General features: G+C 33.5%; 1 protein-coding gene across 1 annotated transcript; it reads left to right on the top strand.

The window, feature by feature from the left end:
* The first annotated feature begins 5960 nt into the window (after positions 1–5960).
* On the top strand, positions 5961–8531 carry LOC123545510 (uncharacterized). The gene is made up of 3 exons (XM_045331832.2): positions 5961–6153; positions 6801–6914; positions 8147–8531. Exons 1-3 carry the CDS (start codon positions 6093–6095, stop codon positions 8329–8331), a joined length of 360 nt encoding a protein of 119 aa, XP_045187767.2. The 5' UTR covers positions 5961–6092; the 3' UTR covers positions 8332–8531.
* Positions 8532–19320: the final 10789 nt, after the last annotated feature.

Here is a 19320-nt window from a genome sequence, read left to right as displayed (position 1 = left end):
CCAAAGGTGAGGCCAAGAAAGGACATTTGATGATATTTTTTGTTAAATTTATAATGTTTATTATGTTATTAACAATGTCAACTTAATCAAAATGGGAAAGTTTCATGGGAGGATCTGTAGCCTTTCAAAGGTCAAATTGAGATCAAACACAGGGGCAAAAGTCAATGATGTCCATTTTGCGCTACAAAAGATAAGGTGTTCGGTATTCTTGCTACATTTTGAATAATTTATAAAGATTTGGGTAAAATTATTAATAGAAACGTTCAAAAATTATTTTGTGTGTATTTACAATATTTTGGAGGACAAAAAATAAAACATTCTGTCATTTCTACAGGGGGAGCTAAAATTGCCATCATGTTGAACACTACATGGAGATATAAACTTTGTCGTTTGGTTCAGAATTGGCCGATACCAATACATCTGTCTGAGACTAGTCTACAAACTGCGCATTACCTAATATTCTAAATCGTTTTAGACATCCGACCAGAGGATTATGTTGAATATTTAATACGTGCATGTATAATTTGTTTGAGAGGACTTTTATTTCATAATAACTTCACTTAAATATGAGTATTTCCTTTGATTTAAATAGAATGTTTCGTTTCAAATTTTGCTTTTGACAGATATCAGGATATCTGAAAAGCTCTCCTAGCTGTATCCATTTTCAACTTATCTTGGGTTCCCAGCGCAACATCTACAATAAGCAAAGATGCTATATGTGTTTGATAATTATTTAACAACCTAAAACATTAAAAATGATTTATTAATGACGTATGATTGCCTGCATTCAAAACAAAAATTTAAAAAATGCAAACTCTAAGAAGTTTTGAGCACACCAAACTTAACCACATCAAAGGACACACACTGTAATCATGGATTGCTTTATTTAGCATTGCATTATAATACAGAAAGTCAGTATAAGAATACACAGCTAACACTCAAAAACCACAGCACAGCAGATGCAGTATAAAACTGTATGGACAAAGAGCAAGTTGAAAATAAGGACATTACAACTGATCGTTCAATAACCTAAGACATGGTAGATGTCGGTTAAAATACACGTATTGCCAGCCACTTCTCCCACTTACGGTAATACCTTTATTTAAAACAAATGTATTTACAACACAAAGAATATACAAATAAACGGGGTTAGCTTGAACTCTGCACACGATCAATTAATCATTTACAATTGCCTATAAATGTAGTGCCTCAATCTCTCACGACTTATATAGTGGAATCTATAATTAACAGACACAGAATGAATCTAATGATCACATTGGACCAAACCGAATAATAGCAAGTACGGGGTGACATTCAGCACTAAATTCTTCTGCTGTGAAGGTTAATTATCTGCAAAACAAAACCACTAGGGATGCGAAACAGTGTTCAAGAGGAAGACAAAATGTAATTTCGTAAAATAGAATGCATGTAACTTGCAGCCATTCAATTACGTGGGCAGGATATAATATGGAGATAATGATACATAAAGGTGTTTATGTCCTATAGGGATTTATGCTCTGGCATATTACATTACTGCTAATGCCTTCCTGCTTTTCTCTGCATGTCATGATCAAGCATATTATTCTATTTCTTACAGTATCTTGTAGTGTTCGATTGAAATTCCCTCCAGAGGTTATATAGATATTAGTCAGTTACAATTTTCGAAGAATATTCCATCATGCAGGAGATATTCTTATTCTCCTCTATTCCGGAGATTGTCTTTGCATTTTTAGGTTACAGGTGTAATGCTACTGAATTTCTTTCAGCTCTGACGTAAAGAATATTAATCTTTAACGTTAAAGACAATAGTTCGAACCCTGAACAATATATGAAATGATGTGATAAAAGAAAGAACTCTAATAATAGCAGTCTTAGATCTAAAGAAATGAAAATGAAATCTATTTAAAGTTCTGTAAGACTCATAGAAAGGAACCAAACAAACTAAAAGCATACTCGGTTTGATAGAGTCTGTTCACGAATTGAAATGAAATTTGCAACACCCTTACGCCCTCTATCACCAGCTTAACAGGATCACTATCACTGAATAACATTAAATTGGCTCCGTGGTCTCTAGAAACACAGATAAAAGTGAATGAAGTATTGCCATGCAAAACAAAGTCCTCTCCTTGAATGCACCTAATTTTCTCTCCTGCAGTATCAACGATATATAAACAAAACACTTGGATTAAAATTTGGATATATAAAATCTACAGTTGTTTTCATATGGAATTTTTGGCCGATTATAAGTTATCATATAAGTTAATTATAGTAACAATAAAGGGAAATCAACCCTTAAAATAAATAATAAAATGCAAAAAAAAAAAAATCTATATAATATTAGTCCACAAAAAATCTTTACCAGGTAGAGATAGGTCAAAATACACCTAAGCATCGGATGTAACATGCATGTATTACCACAGAAAAGTGGTCTCGATTTATCCCTACGGTCAGTAATAAAAAAGTTAATATAATCCATTTATAGTAGAAACAAAGGGACGTAATTCTAAAAACAAGGGTGCCTCATGGTGATGAACACTTGTGCCAAGTTACATCAAAATCTCTGCATGCATGAAGAAGAAATGCTCCGCACAAAGTCATTCTTGAATTTGACCTTTGACCTATATGTGTGACCTTGACCTTAGACCTAGGGACCTGGTTCTTGCGCATGACAATCCGTCTCATAGTGGTGAACATTTGTGCCAAGTTAAATCAAAATCCCTCCATGCATGAAGAAGAAATGCTCCGGACAAAATCATTCTTGTATCTAACATTTGGCCTCTAAGTGTGACCTTGACATTAGACCTAGGGACCTGTTTCTTTTACATGACACTCCACCTCATGGTGTTGAACATTTTGCCAAGTAATATTAAAATACTTTTAAGGATTATTAAGTTACAGACTGGTCAGGAAAAAAAAAGCCATTTTGGCGTTTGACTTCCAAGTGTGACCTTGACCTTGCAGCTAAAGGCCCGGGTTTTGCGCATGGCACGTTGTCTCATCCAGGGAAATATTTGTGCAAACTGATATTTAAATTCTTTTTTGCATGACAAAGTTATAGAACGGACAGGAAAAAAAATTCCTATTGACGTTTGATCTCCAATTGTGACCTTGACCCCTGAGTTGGGGGTCCAGGTTTTGCAACTGACACGTTGTTTCATCATGGGAACATTTGTGCCGAGAAATATTAAAATCCCTTCATGAATTGTAGAGTAATGGACCGAACAGGAAAAATGCCCTGTTGACATATGACCTCCCATTGTGACCTTGACCTATGAGCCAAGGGTCCGGGATTTAAACATGACACATTGTCTCATCACGGAAAAAAAATGTAATATTAAAATCCCTTCATGGATGTCAGAGTTATGGACTGGACAGGAAAAAAAAGACCTGTTGACTTTTGACCTCCAATTGTGACCTTGACCTTTGAGCTAGGGGTCCGATTTTATGCCTGACACGTCGTCTTATCATGGGAAACATTTTTTCTAAAAACATTAAAATTCCTTCATGGATGACAGAGTTATGGACCGGAAAAGAAAAAAAGCCCTGTTGACCTTTGATCTCCAATTGTGACCTTGACCTTTGAGCTAGGGGTCCGATTTTAGGCATGACACGTCGTCTCATCATGCTTAGCATGATCGTATTTTTATTTTGAATCTACCGATTTTTATCATTCATATGGCATTTTGTTCCCAATATATTGCTCTATTAGTGCTGAAAACCGCATTCAAAAGCAACCCCCGATTACGGAACTATACAGGGAGTATCAATATTTATTGTACGCCCCTCGTGTTCTGTACTGTAAGCTGTGTTCTTAGTAGCTACAAACGTAAAAATATGTATCTCCTGACAGACCTATACTCATACAGACATATATCTCTAGGTAGATACTCTCTACAAATAATACTGTCATTTAATAGAATGAAACAATTTGACATATGAGGCGCGCCATGAGAAAACCAGCATAGTGCGTTTGCGACCAACATGGACCCAGACTCTCTGGTCAGGATCCATGCTGTTCGCTTTCAAAGCCTATTGCAATTAGAGAAACCATTAGCGAATAGCATGGATTCTGACCAGACTGCGCGGATGCGCAGACTGGTCTGGATCCATGCTGGTCGCAAACGCACCATGTTTGTTTTCTCATGGCGCGGCTCATATGATTTGGAAATCAATGTGTTATTCGCCCTTATCTTTTGGACTTAGGATAAAATGTAACATTATCAAGTTAGGACATGAGCAAATCGAATGTGAAGTTGTTTTACAAAACACTGAGCTGAATATAAAAGCTGACTGTGAATACTTTAGAGATGTAACACAGAACCGTATCGAACCCTGATGAAGACTATTGAATAGTCGAAACGTCGGTATTATAATAAAAGTATTGAAATCTGACCCGTCTTGTCTGTGTGTCCCTTGTACCTTATTCTTTTTATATCTGAATATACAAGTTATTTTGGAAGTGACTTTTATTTAAATAAAAGTAATGATACTGTATCTCGCATTGCACACATTCAGTAATTTGTTTTTCAGCGATTAAAAGCTGTGTGTACATCGAGTCATGTTTAAGCTTGGACAATAAATAAAGGTCTCCGGACAGCACTATTTGCTTTTTGTTAAGAATTCCATTTTTTAAAAAGTACAAGTTGAAACAACAAATTAAATCTTACTGAAAAATACCAAATATCCACTTTATCATCTTACACGGCCGTTATAAAATTTTAAGTGGACCAAAGGCCAGTTAAGTAGTAATAACCTTGAAAAGGTTTCTTTTTTACCTATAATTGCAACAGTTCATTATTACTCCCTTCGTTATTATCTTCTGGAAGTTAGAACATAGATTTTTTAAGTAATCAAATATCCTTAAACTGTTTAAATGATTATTAAAACCTTTTAAGGTTTAAAGTAGTTTGTTTTACAACACAGTTTTAATTTTCATACTCCGGGGTTTTGTTATACATCACAATTTTAATTTTCGTACTTTGGAGTTTTGTTAATATACAACACAATTTTAATTTTCATACTTCGGAGTTTTGTTATACAACACAATTTTAATTTTCATACTTCGGAGTTTTTATTAGAACAAATGCTACACATACTTATGTCTTTCGTTGCTTTTTAATACGCAATATTGCAGTAACTGAAAGCAAAATTACTTTCAATGTAATATGAATCACCGAAATGACTAATTAGTATTTCACATGAACGAGTAACGAAATGCAAGCGTGACCTGTCACACTAAAAAGAGCCATCTATTTCTTTTGGCGGAATTCCGATGTTAGCAGATTGAGATTTTTAATCGGCAGATATTTCAAGACGTGTACGTGTAGGCCTATAAGTTTAGAAAATCGGTAAAAATTAAAACAGTTTATAGTATTCGTTTTTTTTATTCTAACTGATTTGCTAACTACATGTTAATCTACTCGTTTCAAATTAGTGATTAAAACTGCTCATTTACAGGTACACTGACAAAATCTCTAACACTTAGTAATTTACCCTTCTTCAGATTTGTGAAACATTTTAAATCTTTGGAACGGTCTAAAATAGATAATTCATTTACCGTTTCGATTTAAAAATTGATGTTACAATTATAACATAACTAAAAGGTATGATTAAATATTACCCGTGATAAGATAATAATATAAATATATTTGTGTGACAGCGGCCCAAGGTCGATTTGTCGAAAATATTTCATAGAACAACTGAAAACAAAAACTGAAACTAACTAGTCATCCCTGTCATCGTGCAATTATACGTCAAGGACAAGACAATATGCTCCTGATCATCTCGAACGTTTTACTACACAAAAGAAGTGTATTATACGGAGAATACGGAAATACCCGATGTTTCAATACTGAGACAATATGTCTATCTGATGTCTCATATGAGAAGAACAATTAATTATCAATTGAATTAACGGAAGTGGACGTTAAACACTCAATATAAAGAGGTCGGAAACACTTCAATTCTATTGTAATATAGAAACCATAATTGCATTAAAGTTGCATTAAATTTGTTAAATCTAGACAATTTATCAGAAAAAAAGATATATCATTCATTCTCAGCATCTGGACCTGTTGCAACTGCCTAAAATCATGGCTTCTCATGTTATTTTGTTGCTATCACTTGTTGGTATGTTCGATCTTCTTGGAATAGGTAAGCAAAATTCAATTTTGAGAGAATATTTTCATTAATAAAAATTAATAACGTGCACATAAAATTAAAGAGACAATATGCATGTATAAATATTTCTTATGTTAGAATAATGATAACAATGGATGATAATACCATTCTTCATTTCTAAGTTAACTCATTATAATTAAGACTCGGAAGAAAATCAGTACGATAATTTAAAATGTACCTTAGATTGAATAATTTGTCTCGATATAAGGAACTCCCACTAGCCGGGCGGTCTATTCTTCACGTGACACATTCGGGATTTGGCACCTTTCGCGACGAGGGGCAAGTGATTCGGTCATTGATTCCCCGATACATGTTTCGAAACAGTGTAATTTATGTATTTTATTTGCGGGTTATTTGGTGTTATAACAAATGAAGCGTAATAAAGACTTTAATACATATATTTAAATCATGAATCTGCAGAGACATGAAAGTAGGCCAGTAATTACAATCGGCATTGTCCGTTCATTTACGTATTCTCACATTACGATTTCGCCAGTCAGCGTTTTCCACGAAAAAAAGACACTTTTCTGTGACCAAATGATTCCGAAATAGCACGGAAGTTACCGATTGTCATTACGGTTGCGCTACCTTAACGTCATGTCTATTTTTACTCCCATTAGCTGTGAACGGACTGGAATGTTACAAGTGCCAAAACTGCAATGACCCATTCAAGTCTTCTGGAATTTCGACAATTGCATGCCATGAATCCTGCTTGAAAACTAAGGGAACAAAAGGTAAGAGTATGACTTCATCTTTCAATAGGATGTTATATTTTGCAATTTTACACCTACTTCGAACATTCAAAGGATGTCACATAATGTATATTTGTATTTCTTTTAATTGGTTTCTGAGCGTTTTCGTACTGAAAGGTATTATCGCATAAAATGGGATGTATTTGAGCCGCGCCATGAGAAAACCAACATAGTGGGTTTGCGACCAGCTTGGATCCAGACCAGCCTGCACATCTGAGCAGTCTGGTCAGGATCCATGCTGTTCGCTAAGGTTCTATACATTGAAAATGGCCGTTAAAACAACAGCTGTATCCTAATCCAGATGAGCGGAATGCGCAAGCTGGTCCTGATTCATGCTGGTCGCAAACCCATTATGTTGGTTTTCTCATGGCGCGGCTCATTTATCGTTTATGCTTGTGTCAAGAAAATTTCGTGTATATTGCATAAAAATAACTCTGTTTAAGTTTTGATAATAGGTTATTAGGTTTTTATATGTAATGCGTGTACCGTGACTTTCTTTGTAGCTACTTTGTTTTCAATTGCTTTTTATACTTAATTATGCCTGATGAATAACGTCTTCTATGACTAGGGGATAAATTTTGTCTTTTCCGTCCGTCCTACCGTCATTCCGTTGCCTGAGAACTACACAATCTAAACCAGGGAATCTTCTCTTTAATCGTTAGCCGTTTTCGATAAAACTTCAAATCTATAAGTGGCATATATATATTTGTGCACTGGTCCTGAAAGCACACCTTCTACGCTATAGGTGGGATATATGATGTATTATACACAAAGTGGAAAAGTTAAAATACAATTTTTAAAGCGTTTATACAAACTTAAAAAAATCACAGATAATTTCATTACACGTATTTGCCATGTAATATTATTGTCAACTCAACTCCGTTCAAAAATAGAAACGGAACCAATTATGTAGGTAGGATTTATTTTGCGTAAATATTGCGCAATCTTACTTCGCACTCAAAATCTACAACATTCTTTCACACACTTATAGTATATTACTATACTAACAAAAGAATCATGTTTAAGATAATTATTCTATTTTCGATATACACAATAACATCAATAGATTAAAGTTCGTTTATGGTTGAAAAGAATAAAAGGTAACTTAACAAAGTATTGGCAGGCAAGTTTCACGCTGATTAGAATGCGTGAGCGCACTGTTTAACAGATATGAAAAAAAACTGCATCTAATTAAACATTGTTCTATGTTAAAGATGGACATGCTGGAAGAAACTGCGGCGTAGGCAAGAAGGATGAATGTAACAAAGTTACTAAAGATGGCGTCGAGTATGAAATATGCACGTGTACTTCTGACAAGTGCAATGGAGTAAGCACGATGAAGATACACCAGATATTATTGATTTTGACAGCGTTTATAGCGAGGAAGCTGATGTTTTGAAACACGACGTGATAACAAAAACACTATTGAATTTCAAGTTTGGTCAATAAAGCAGATTAGAAGAAAAACAATCTGGTTACATTCACTTTGACTTATCCAGCCATGCACAGCCTGAAGATACCATGCCAAAATCCGTTTTCTATTAGACACGCCAGGTTAAATGTATTTAGATGTCCAGCAATGCTCTGAAATAAAAATTGGGTTTTTTATAGGGTCTCCGTTTACATATTGTAGAGTTATAAAAAAGGGATTTGAGTTTTTATTTAATTATATTATATTGAATATTTAAATGAAAGTAATAAAAGTTATTTTTATTCAACAATGTCAATGCATTATAACAACAATATGATGAAAAAATAATTTAAAACTACTTTCTGACTTTATTCACCTTTTAAATGAAATGTTTATTTTCATCTTGCGTTTATGAATTACAATAATATTTTTGCATATTAATATATTCAGCTATATTAACAAAAAGACTTATGATAATATCCAATATTTATTATCTGACGTGCTACTGAATAATATGTATATCAATAAAGAAAAAGTAAGACATCGGTGATTTGTGATTATTTTATCAATTTTCAAATGTGCATTATTTTCTTGGATCATGAGTCCATTCAATATTTTTTTGCCCTTTTTTTGCTTAACGTAACACTGACACATTTATAAATTCTGCGTAGATTCGCAGAATGGATGAAAACCACAGGTACTCCTCCGGGCATTTTGCATACGTAGATGGTCTCCTGAGTATAATCACCTACCTTTCGTGAGAATTCAAATTGAATTCAAGCTGGATTCCACAGCGCAGTGAGGGTCAATAGACTTAAAGTCAGAAACCTTGAACACGCAGTCGAGGAGGTCCCTGCATGTATCTGACTGTCTTATTATTTATCTTTCTTTCTACATGTATGTTGTTCTCTCTGTCAGGCAATTTGAAATTCACTTTCCTATTGCTTATCTCTCAGTCTGTTTGTCTGTCAGTCAACCTGTTCGGATATTTAAATTACTAGTATGTATATCTGTCTGATTGTCTGTCTGTCCGTCTCTGTCTGTCTACCTTAAATATTTTGCCACTTTCTGCCTTCTGATCAGCATTACCTTGTCTAAATGTTTGCTTGATTGAAGGTCTAACTGTTTGTCATTATTATTTTCCGTCCGTCAATCTGATTGTCTTTTAGTATATCTCACTATCATAAAGACAATAATTATCTCCTTCTCTATACCTAACGGCAGTATCACAATAAAGTGCGCACATTGGTGACTGAGCATGTTATACGGTATTTTTGATGAACAGTAGTTTTGTAGTGATTTATTACACTTTTCTGCAATTCCTTAACCAACACGACAAACGGGGAGTGAATCTGTCAACATTCAGGCGTTTTATGACGTGTTTATACCACTAAAAATTGCCAAAAAATTGTGTTATGCAGGGACTTTTTATAAATGTTTAAAACTGAAATTGTAAATCTTGGTCAAAACAATGCTAATTTTGGTCTTTGGTTATTCAGTTTCTGTCACAGGAATACCAGAATATGGAAAAACCTGAATAAAAAAAATACAGCGCTTAAGGCATATTATGTGATGCGTATACCAAACCTTCTCTCAATGAAGACGTTTACATGGTGGTATCTATCGGTTGACATGTAATCTTTATGAAAATTTGCATTGTGTTATAATGTAGCACACAAACCGACGTTGAAGAATTTCAATGGCTTTGAAAGTCTATAGACACATATAACTAAGCCATTTAGTGTTAAAACCAGCAGTTGGGCTGTCCACAAAAATCGTGTAGGACACGGCCCCCACGAAGATTTCCTGTTCCAGTAAAGTTTGAGTATTTATATTTACAGTGTAACTAGTTTTTCAATGTTTAAGTATAAAGCTTTGGAAACCATTGTCCATATATTTTAAAAAATTGGACATTATTTTAACAGGATGCGATTAATGAGCATTAAAACTTCGTCCTGACTCGCCCCAATTTGTATCAACGGCATGTGAACTAAAATTTTGGTCCATGGGCATAAATCAGGGTCTAAAAGTAATATTTTCCATGGGTCAGGTAAACAGTTTCGGACAAATATTTGATCAGTGTGTTGCAGTCAAAAATTTGATGACAATTAAAGTTATTAAAAAACTATTTTACAATCTATATTCATCTACTCTTAACAATTGCACTCTGAACATGACTCCCGACTTCAATAACAGCTACAATAGCAACCCAGATGGTTTGACTAATAAAAAACTCGTAATCGTCTTACACGAATTTCCCTTGATACTCCAAATTTTTTAAAAAAAATAATAATTAGTGCGCCAAACGACAAGCTGGCAAATCCCAAGTAATTTCTGACTGTGAATTAAAGTATGAACTAGTTATCAGCAGTGACAATAACATTAATGTATTTTTATATTTTTCCCCTTTTTGGGCTAGTGGAACTATGGCAAAGCGATAAGATTTGTGCCAATATGAAAGTTTGTTTTGTAAAACCAAGATGGTTATCAGTACAAAACCCAAATATCATTAGCATTCCTGTAATCATATTATGGTAAGTTGTATCATGATAAACATAACAACCTTTAATGTATCTAAATGAAAAATTACATGAAAAAACAAATCGAAATATCGCGGAACTGTTCTTACCAGTGAAAATACTTCCAAGATAATTACATAACTTTTAACTTTCTGGTTTTGTATAGCTGTTATGAAGCAGATTCAAAGTAGTTTGTGTAGGAACGGCCCCGTGCAGGACACAGCCCCTCAAAGTCAGATGTTTTAATAAGTTACCCATTTCATCCTACAATGTCATAAATTACATTTTGGTAAAATGTTGCATGAAATAGACATTTTAAAGGTTGTTACCTAATCAATATTATTAAAAAAATATTGTTTTATTAAAAATACTGAAAATTGAATGTTATAGACAGAACTGTAATTATAAAAACATAAATATCATTACTAAGAAATATACACAATAAATTGCAGTTATTAATTATAAAAGCAAAATAATAGTCAATACATAAGAAAAACAATTTGTTGTTCGAAAACACAATGCATAAAAGCATTAAACAGTTATTAACGAGAAACTAAAAACAACTGTTCTCAAGTCAGGTTTTAGATAGCCGTTTCATTAACATCTTCTTGCTCAAAGTGAGCAACTAACAATAAGCATATTTAATTTTTTTTGAAACAAGTCATGGTAAATCTGTGTGTGTTGGACTTGGGGCGACTGTGAAATGTGCCTGTTACCAAGCTGTCATTGGTAGCAAGGCAGTGCAGAAGACCTAATGAAATTCTGTAACAGCAGATTAATTAAGTGTAGACTTTTACACAGAAAACAACAAGCAAAGTAGCTAATCACGCAGACAATTTATGTTCATTGACCAGAAAAACGTTGACAAAAATATAAAAAAAACATCAAAACAGTTGTTGTTATACTGAAGATTAACTGCGTTAGGTCAACTGGTGCTATAAATAAATTGTACACCAAGTCGCTAAGTAGTTTCTGCCATGAATGTTGTTCAAATCAACCGTGCAACGTTATGAAATATATGTCAGAATGGCAACTAGCAAATATTAAAGTTACTTAAATAGGTAGCCGTGGACATGCAGCATGTTGTAATATAAGGTAGAAAAGTAAATTTTCAGAACTATAAATGTACACATGAACATATTGCTCATATGAATTTCATTCGAAAATGATGTTTAAACAATTTACGTTATTGTAACATTATTTTAGCTTGGTCCGTAAGTACAGGTACATGAAATGATCTCAGTTTTTATTTCAAACACATATTTTGTTTAATACTTGTGTTTCTTTGATGTCATTTATTCATATACAAAATCCAGTGTCATTTTCACCATGATTTGTTATGAAATAAACGAATAAAATACTCTAGTGCCTTTTGATGGTGTAGGACACGACCCCTTGTGTTAGTAGGTGTAAACAAGTCAAAATTTCGATACTTTGTGGATACATTTGTGCTATTCCAACTACGTGCCCTGATGCATAAGACATTGTAGAGTATAAAAATTATAAATAATTTTCATTTCCTACCTCTTCGTAAAATGGTATATTTTTATGATATGTGCGCACTTTATTGTGATTATGCCGTAAACATGAAGACTGACAAACAGACAGACCCACACACAGACACACACTCATGAAGAATGATGGCAAGCATGAGTCTGTATATAAATGACTTACAATGTATACTAACTTTACTCGACATGAAAATCTTCTGAGCCTCAACAGAACAAATAGGGAGGTCACTATGTAACCGTCTTTCAATCAATGAATATTCATTTAAATATAACGAGTCTCGATGAAATTTTCACATACTACAGATTTACACGGAAAAATGTTTAAAACTGAAGCATAATAACGCCTGTTTCTAATGTTGTAATATAAACGGAAGATATCCATTGGCTGGATTTATTGCGCTTTATCAGCTTCCAATAAATTGAATTTCATATCTATACATGTATTACGTTATAATTTTATGGATTAGCATTACATTATAATTATGATAACTGTGTATAGCGCTTCTGTTAGGAATTTGAATATGTTTAAACAATCTAAAACCTAACAATCTTAACACTGACATTAAAGAGCAAAAATTCATAAACTGAGTAATTACTACATTGCATCAAAATCGAAGAAAAATATATTCACTTTTTTAAAACATGTTCTCATTTCGTGAAAAAAAAAATGGAATCAATCTTTGGAAGCCGTATTTTATTTTAAAGTAGTCCTGTCGAAATGATAACATTACATTTCGTCATGAACAGTTTTATATCTGACTAACGACGTACTCTCTATTTTCTGTGACACGGTGATTAGGACAAAATGCAGGTTTACATGCTGGTTCTATTCCGTCGTTTGTATTTGCCGACAATACCGTCTTTTTAATCTATTTATCTAGTCACAAAGATTTCTATTTACTTTTTATTCCGATATTGATTCCGGTCTAGTTCACTCAATAAAGGACAAACTTCCCTTAACTCTGATATGGCCTACGCAATTTGGAACATTTTCAAATTGGTTATAGTTTGAAAGAATATACATTCTTTGCTGCCAGAATGTTTATTATCTATAATAGTGAATTTAGTTATTTTAGAAATAAATTTATTATTAACTTAGAAAACATTATGACACTGAATATCATGAATATAGATGAAATCACTTTTTTTTTTTTAGAAAAAGAGCACTATTTGCTATGCTTAGGTACGCAGGGATGTTTTTAGTAGTGAGCACATACAAGGACCACAAATTTTTACAGAATTTATGGTGATTTATTGGTTTTTCTTATTAAAAAGTTCAGATTTGTATCTAAATTCGGTTAAAAACTGAAGGTTTCCCATACCCGTAATATTAAAAGTATTTTCATTTATTCCCGTCGTTTTCATTGATAATGAACACATCGTAAAATATTGCGTGCAGGGTGATAAAACAATAGATCTACCTTCTGATGAAAGAAAAGTTGGAATTTACACAATTTACAGACTTTCAGTCTTTAGGTCATTTTTTTTTTTTGGCCAAAAGTGAACATTAGCACATGTCCTAAAACACAAGGAAAAACAGTATCTGTCCTTCTAGCACTTCCTATGAAGATGTTTAGTCTATCATGTCAATTTGAATATTGTTATTTTCTGTCTTTGTAACCCGTATCAGATGCGCATGTCATTAACGCAATCATATATACTGATGTCATGGTATCAATATCAACCTTAATTACAAAACGTCAGATGTCTTCAGCTTTTCAGACCGTCTGGCGCCTTCCCTTTTTTGTTATTGCTTTTAATACATATCTCTTTACTTTCATGTGAATAACTGAAAATAAGTACTCATTTGGGTACAGTTACTATGCTTTCGTTTCAGTAACCATTTTGAATCCCAGATGTTGTCCCCAATGGACAGATATAATAATGGCGAACAACTTACACTATCCGTAACAAAAGCAACATGTGATTTTGTTCATTTGTGTCAGTGTGTCAGAAATACCCATATTCTATGATTAGTTACTTCATTATTTTAAAGGAGGCCAAGTCACTGAAATAGTAGTTTGCACCAATAATCGTCGTTTAATGACCAGAAAACACTTTTTTATATATATAAATACCATATGCGGCTGAGCATGGCATGAATATTGTCAACTTGAGAAAAGATTATCGTCTAAAGTGAATTGTCTTCGTTACCTTACAATTTATCAGAAATAATACAATGTATCCTTGTTTGAGATCAAAATGGCCAATTTGCAGTTTATCTATTGCTTTGTCAATGTTCGCAGTCAAAGCAAGATGAATGGTCCATATTCCCAGTCACCAATTTTTATATCTGGTTTGAGAAATAAGCAAAACAAATGTGTTAGATTATGACGTTAAGAAAAAATGCTTGTCAGACAAAATAGTTGATGTTTCATCACAAAGGATCATGCATAATCTTGATAATACTATTTTTGTGTCGTTGGGTTTAACGTCGCATGGACATTTATAGGTCATATTGCTACTTTCCAGCTTTGATGGTAGAGGAAGACCCAAGGAGCCACTGCATGCATTATATCATTATCATTTCATCGTAAGCCGACCGGATAGTTTGCTCACATGAAATATTCCGCGCCCCGAGGGAGGATCAAGCCCCCATCGGTGAGGGGCAAGTGGTTTGAAATCACTCTGCCACGGAGGCACCCTGAACAATACTGGATATGTTAGTAATGCGTACAAGAGACAGAGCTGGAGAGATAGACCTGTCGTCGAACGGTTGGACAGAAGTAAACTACATGTATTGATTTAATCATAGTTATGTAATTACCACTTACAGTTTTGTGATAACTCTGCGTAATACTTAAGAGTGCATCACCTTTTTCAAATTAGCTGGTACACAATTAACATATGCATATCTGTATCTGACAAATCAGTCTAGAAATATGTAAAATCTATTAAATTACTACTTGCTAACGTCGGAATAAAATGATTGACTAAATATAAAAAATTTAAAAGTTATTCCATATTCCCGAACTCTATTCATTTACGATAAAACAATAGAATTAGTAATGACATGTTGATATCAATTATTCACTTTATTTTCTATGCTAATACGTTCGCTTAAAAACATACTGTATTCAAGCGATTTAAAGAAAACTTACATTGGTCTTTGTAACAGGTAATTAACAACTTTCTGTCAATGCTGTTGTGTATATGATATATTGATTGAACAGTACATATCTAGAAATATTTTTTAACAGTGAATTTGGAAGAAGTGTTCTTGTGAGCAGTTAATATTAAGTATATGGACGAATGAGCATTAAATACGTTCCTACTTATACATCACACTGTATATAACTATACAATAGATACTTCCTAACATTTTACCTTCATTGATAAAGATCGTGTGCGTGGTATTTCTTACAAGAAAAATTGTGAATGCTGTTTTGTTATTGACAAGAAATATAAATAGAATAATAAATCAGTTACCACTCCTTTACAGACTTGTGTATGATGTCTGAACGCAATAGAAGTTCAAAACTCAATTATAAAGACCAAACTGTTTTATGACTGTAATACAAACGTGGCATCAACTTAAAAACGTGTGTTATGTTTTAATCTTGAAGTGTTTGTGGAGTGTGTTTGCAATATAAATTAGAAGCGACATTTTAGTGTTAAAGCGTCATTGACGTAAGTCATGATCGCTACAACTAACTGTTGGTCTAATTACTTATTAACTTGTCATCTTAACGACAAGTTTACGATATTTATGTGTTTCAACATTTGTCGGTTAACCGTGAATGATTGTGTTTTAATGTCTGTGCATTTAATCAAATTCATTTCAGGTCACATATGATTTCTTCATTTCGAAGAAAAATTAGAACAGTTTACTATAACTTTAAAATAGACCATAATTACGAATCCTAACATAAGATAAGAAACGGTGTTATTTATGTCTGACACAAATAAACAAAATCACACGATACCTCTTCACTGAAAGTATCAAATAATAACTATTGTCTATATACCTACTGAGGATAGCACCTAGGAGTAAAAATAAATACTGATACAAAGTCCTAATTCTCGGAATTATAATAATTTTAGTTACATAGATTAGACAACGTTTTGTAAGAAAAGCACAGATAAAATACAAAAGAGAAAGGTGAAAGACGGTGTATTAAAGCTGGGCAATGTCATAATCTTGAAACAAATGTTCATCTCCTTATCCACAACATCTGCATGTTAGTGTAAAATGAAATAAGGCAAAGCCTCAAAGCGAGCTCAAAGAAATCGGATTTAGCTAAAAATATTATGCATCATTTATTTGTCACAAAGAAACTATTCCCTACTCACAAGAATTCAGGAGAACCTATTCACTTGAAAAAGTCTACATTTAGTGTCACCATACCTGTAACAGTGAATATCATAAGTTGCAAAAATTATGGGAAGCCGGTGTGACGGTGACGTCATTACCGCGTTCCCGTTTCTTTCTGCTTATTAATGACATTTTTTCCATTTTCTGGCCGATGCTTGATCTTTTAAATGAAAATAATATTTTTTTTTCAAACAACTGGAAAGCATTCTTTCATTATTGTTGAGTGATGAATATTTTTTAGCAATTGAATGAAGTTCTGTATTCACTCCGGAAAGAAGTACTTCCTGTGAGCACCTATCCGTAAGGGTGCGCTTTTTAAGAACTTCCGACGAAACTTTTCAAATCCATCACCAAGTGTGGAAGTATACTTGCGTTACCGTAAAGCTCGATTCTCGAGCAGGCCCTTCGGGCCTGCTCTTCGAGCTCGCTATTAGTGACATGCACATGCTATGATACTGTCTGCCAATTTTTACAAACAAAAGTTACTATAAAGGAAGTGTCCAGCTGTTCGGTAACCAGACGCCTAGTCTGCGTTTTAGCCGTCCGGTAACCGGACGCACTGCCTGTCCTTTAACGGTTGTCTAAGCGTCCGGTAATCGATTAGTTCAGGAATTATAGTACAATGAATAAATTAAATTATCGTTTCCTGTTTGCCTAATATATCAATATATATCTATAAAAATTCTAGGCTGAATTCAAACCGTAAACGAGGTAAAACGGATGTGTGACAAAGTATATAATGGAGAAATGAATTAAACGAAGAAATAATTTGCCAAAGGTTAAAAAAGATCTGCAAAGTGAATGTTTAACATACATGCAATTGGCACTACATTAATACAGGTTTCGTACACAATTTTTAATAAATTAATGTACATTTTGTTTAAGATAGTTAAAGACAATTTGAATTAAGAACAATCTTATTTTATGATAAATATGTTCATGTCGTCAAGGGATTTTCTAGCCGTCCGGTAATCAATTTGTTAATGAAATAGGTATTTTTCAATGAAATTATTTTATCATACCTATCACAGCTGTGAAGTTACTGACTGTCGCTGTTTTAAAACAAAATTCCAATTTTGTTGTTGTTGTTGTTGTTGTTGTTGTTATTATTGCGCGCGGTAGTTGTGCTGTGACAAACAGAAGTTTCACACTGTCAGAAGATGAATAATGCAAGAAACAGACATAGACAGTTAAAAACTAAATTAAAGGAAGCATTTGCAAAAATGATCTTCAGCATTTGTAAATAGCAGCTAAAAAGCAACACGTGTCCAGCGACTATTTCAGACCAGAGTCTATCATGTCTATTCATTTTCTGTTAATTTCTATTCTATATTAACAAATATACACGGGTTAATACTCTATACGAATTATTGTTCCTTGCCGGCCTGCGGTTAATAACTTGCATTTCACAATAGATTAACTTAAAAACGTATGAACACACATTGACATAGAGGCTATTCATAATGAATATGCATGCGTCCACGATGGCGACGCCCTAGAGTTAATCGAGTGCCTTTGACAGTACCATTGTATATATTATCTGCTCAGCCATGTAAAATGTCAACCATTTCTCTTGTGAATGAGCAATAACGAGGACAAAATTGAAGAGCTAGTATACGTATTTTTGAACATCCGTTTATGTTACGCGTTGATCTTGAAATTAAATAAGAACGCATCCGTAACATTAATTGATAGAACGAAAAAATATAATAGATGCCTGTTGCAGTCCGACCCGAGATACATCTGTATATAATAATAATTTTTAACGTTATGTCTTAGACAAAAAATGTATACACGGGTCCTACGACAATTAAAGTTACATTTTCCACAGAATTGTTCCATCACTAAAGTCCCTGGTGTTCAATCATTTTCAGTATTTAAATGATGTAATTACTAGTTTCACATATATGCTGCCACCTGTAGTTGCTGTAGGTCTGATTTCCCAGGCGGATATGCATTATTTAGACCACATAGCGATTACGCGGATGTTCTATGACATTTCAGAAGGCTGTAATTGTTTCTAAACGGTGGTCGTAAATATTTATAAAGAAAACCCGTATCTTCACTAAGTCCCAATAACTTGGTTAACATGAGTTACCAATCAATTCAAAATATACTTTCGTCTTAACTGCCTTAACAAAGTTTTAATTTCTTTTCAGATATGTCGAGGGTATTTTTAGACATCTCAGCCAAAACGTTATATTCACTTCCCAAAAGTCAACTGAAACAAAGAAGACAAATCATCAAAATGCATTCTGTTCATTGACAAATCAATTTCAGATCTAATTTTGATTGTAATGGAGCAACAATGCAGGTTTTAAATGTATTTTGGTACTTCCATCATTGAAATCGGTTGGCAGTTTTTAATTTGATCAATTTATAAATGTCCTGTCTGCCCTATACATATGTCATAATTTTCACCGTATTTAATCCTTTCGAAATTCATGCTACTCTGAGACCGAAAGGCTTAGCGAAATGACTGTATTGTTGATTTTTAATATCTTAGAAATTAAGAAAAACAAACAGCACAAACATTTCTGGTTGCTCCCGACCTGAGTGCAGATTTTTAAAACGGAAGTACTTAGCGCTTCTTTTATGCTAACGCTTTTCAAATGTAGCTAGACATGCCTGC

Source organism: Mercenaria mercenaria, chromosome 1 (genome assembly GCF_021730395.1).
Source record: "Mercenaria mercenaria strain notata chromosome 1, MADL_Memer_1, whole genome shotgun sequence".
NCBI classification, from domain to species: domain Eukaryota; kingdom Metazoa; phylum Mollusca; class Bivalvia; order Venerida; family Veneridae; genus Mercenaria; species Mercenaria mercenaria.
The sequence above is the reverse complement of the archived record's forward strand: the minus strand, read 5'-3'. Positions and strand labels throughout refer to the sequence as shown.

Coding starts and splice junctions, on each gene's coding strand:
- LOC123545510 (XM_045331832.2), top strand. CDS start 6,093: ATGGCTTCTCATGTTATTTTGTTGCTATCACTTGTTGGTATGTTCGAT. Junction 6,154..6,800: donor GTTCGATCTTCTTGGAATAG/GTAAGCAAAATT, acceptor TACTCCCATTAG/CTGTGAACGGACTGGAATGT. Junction 6,915..8,146: donor GAAAACTAAGGGAACAAAAG/GTAAGAGTATGA, acceptor TCTATGTTAAAG/ATGGACATGCTGGAAGAAAC.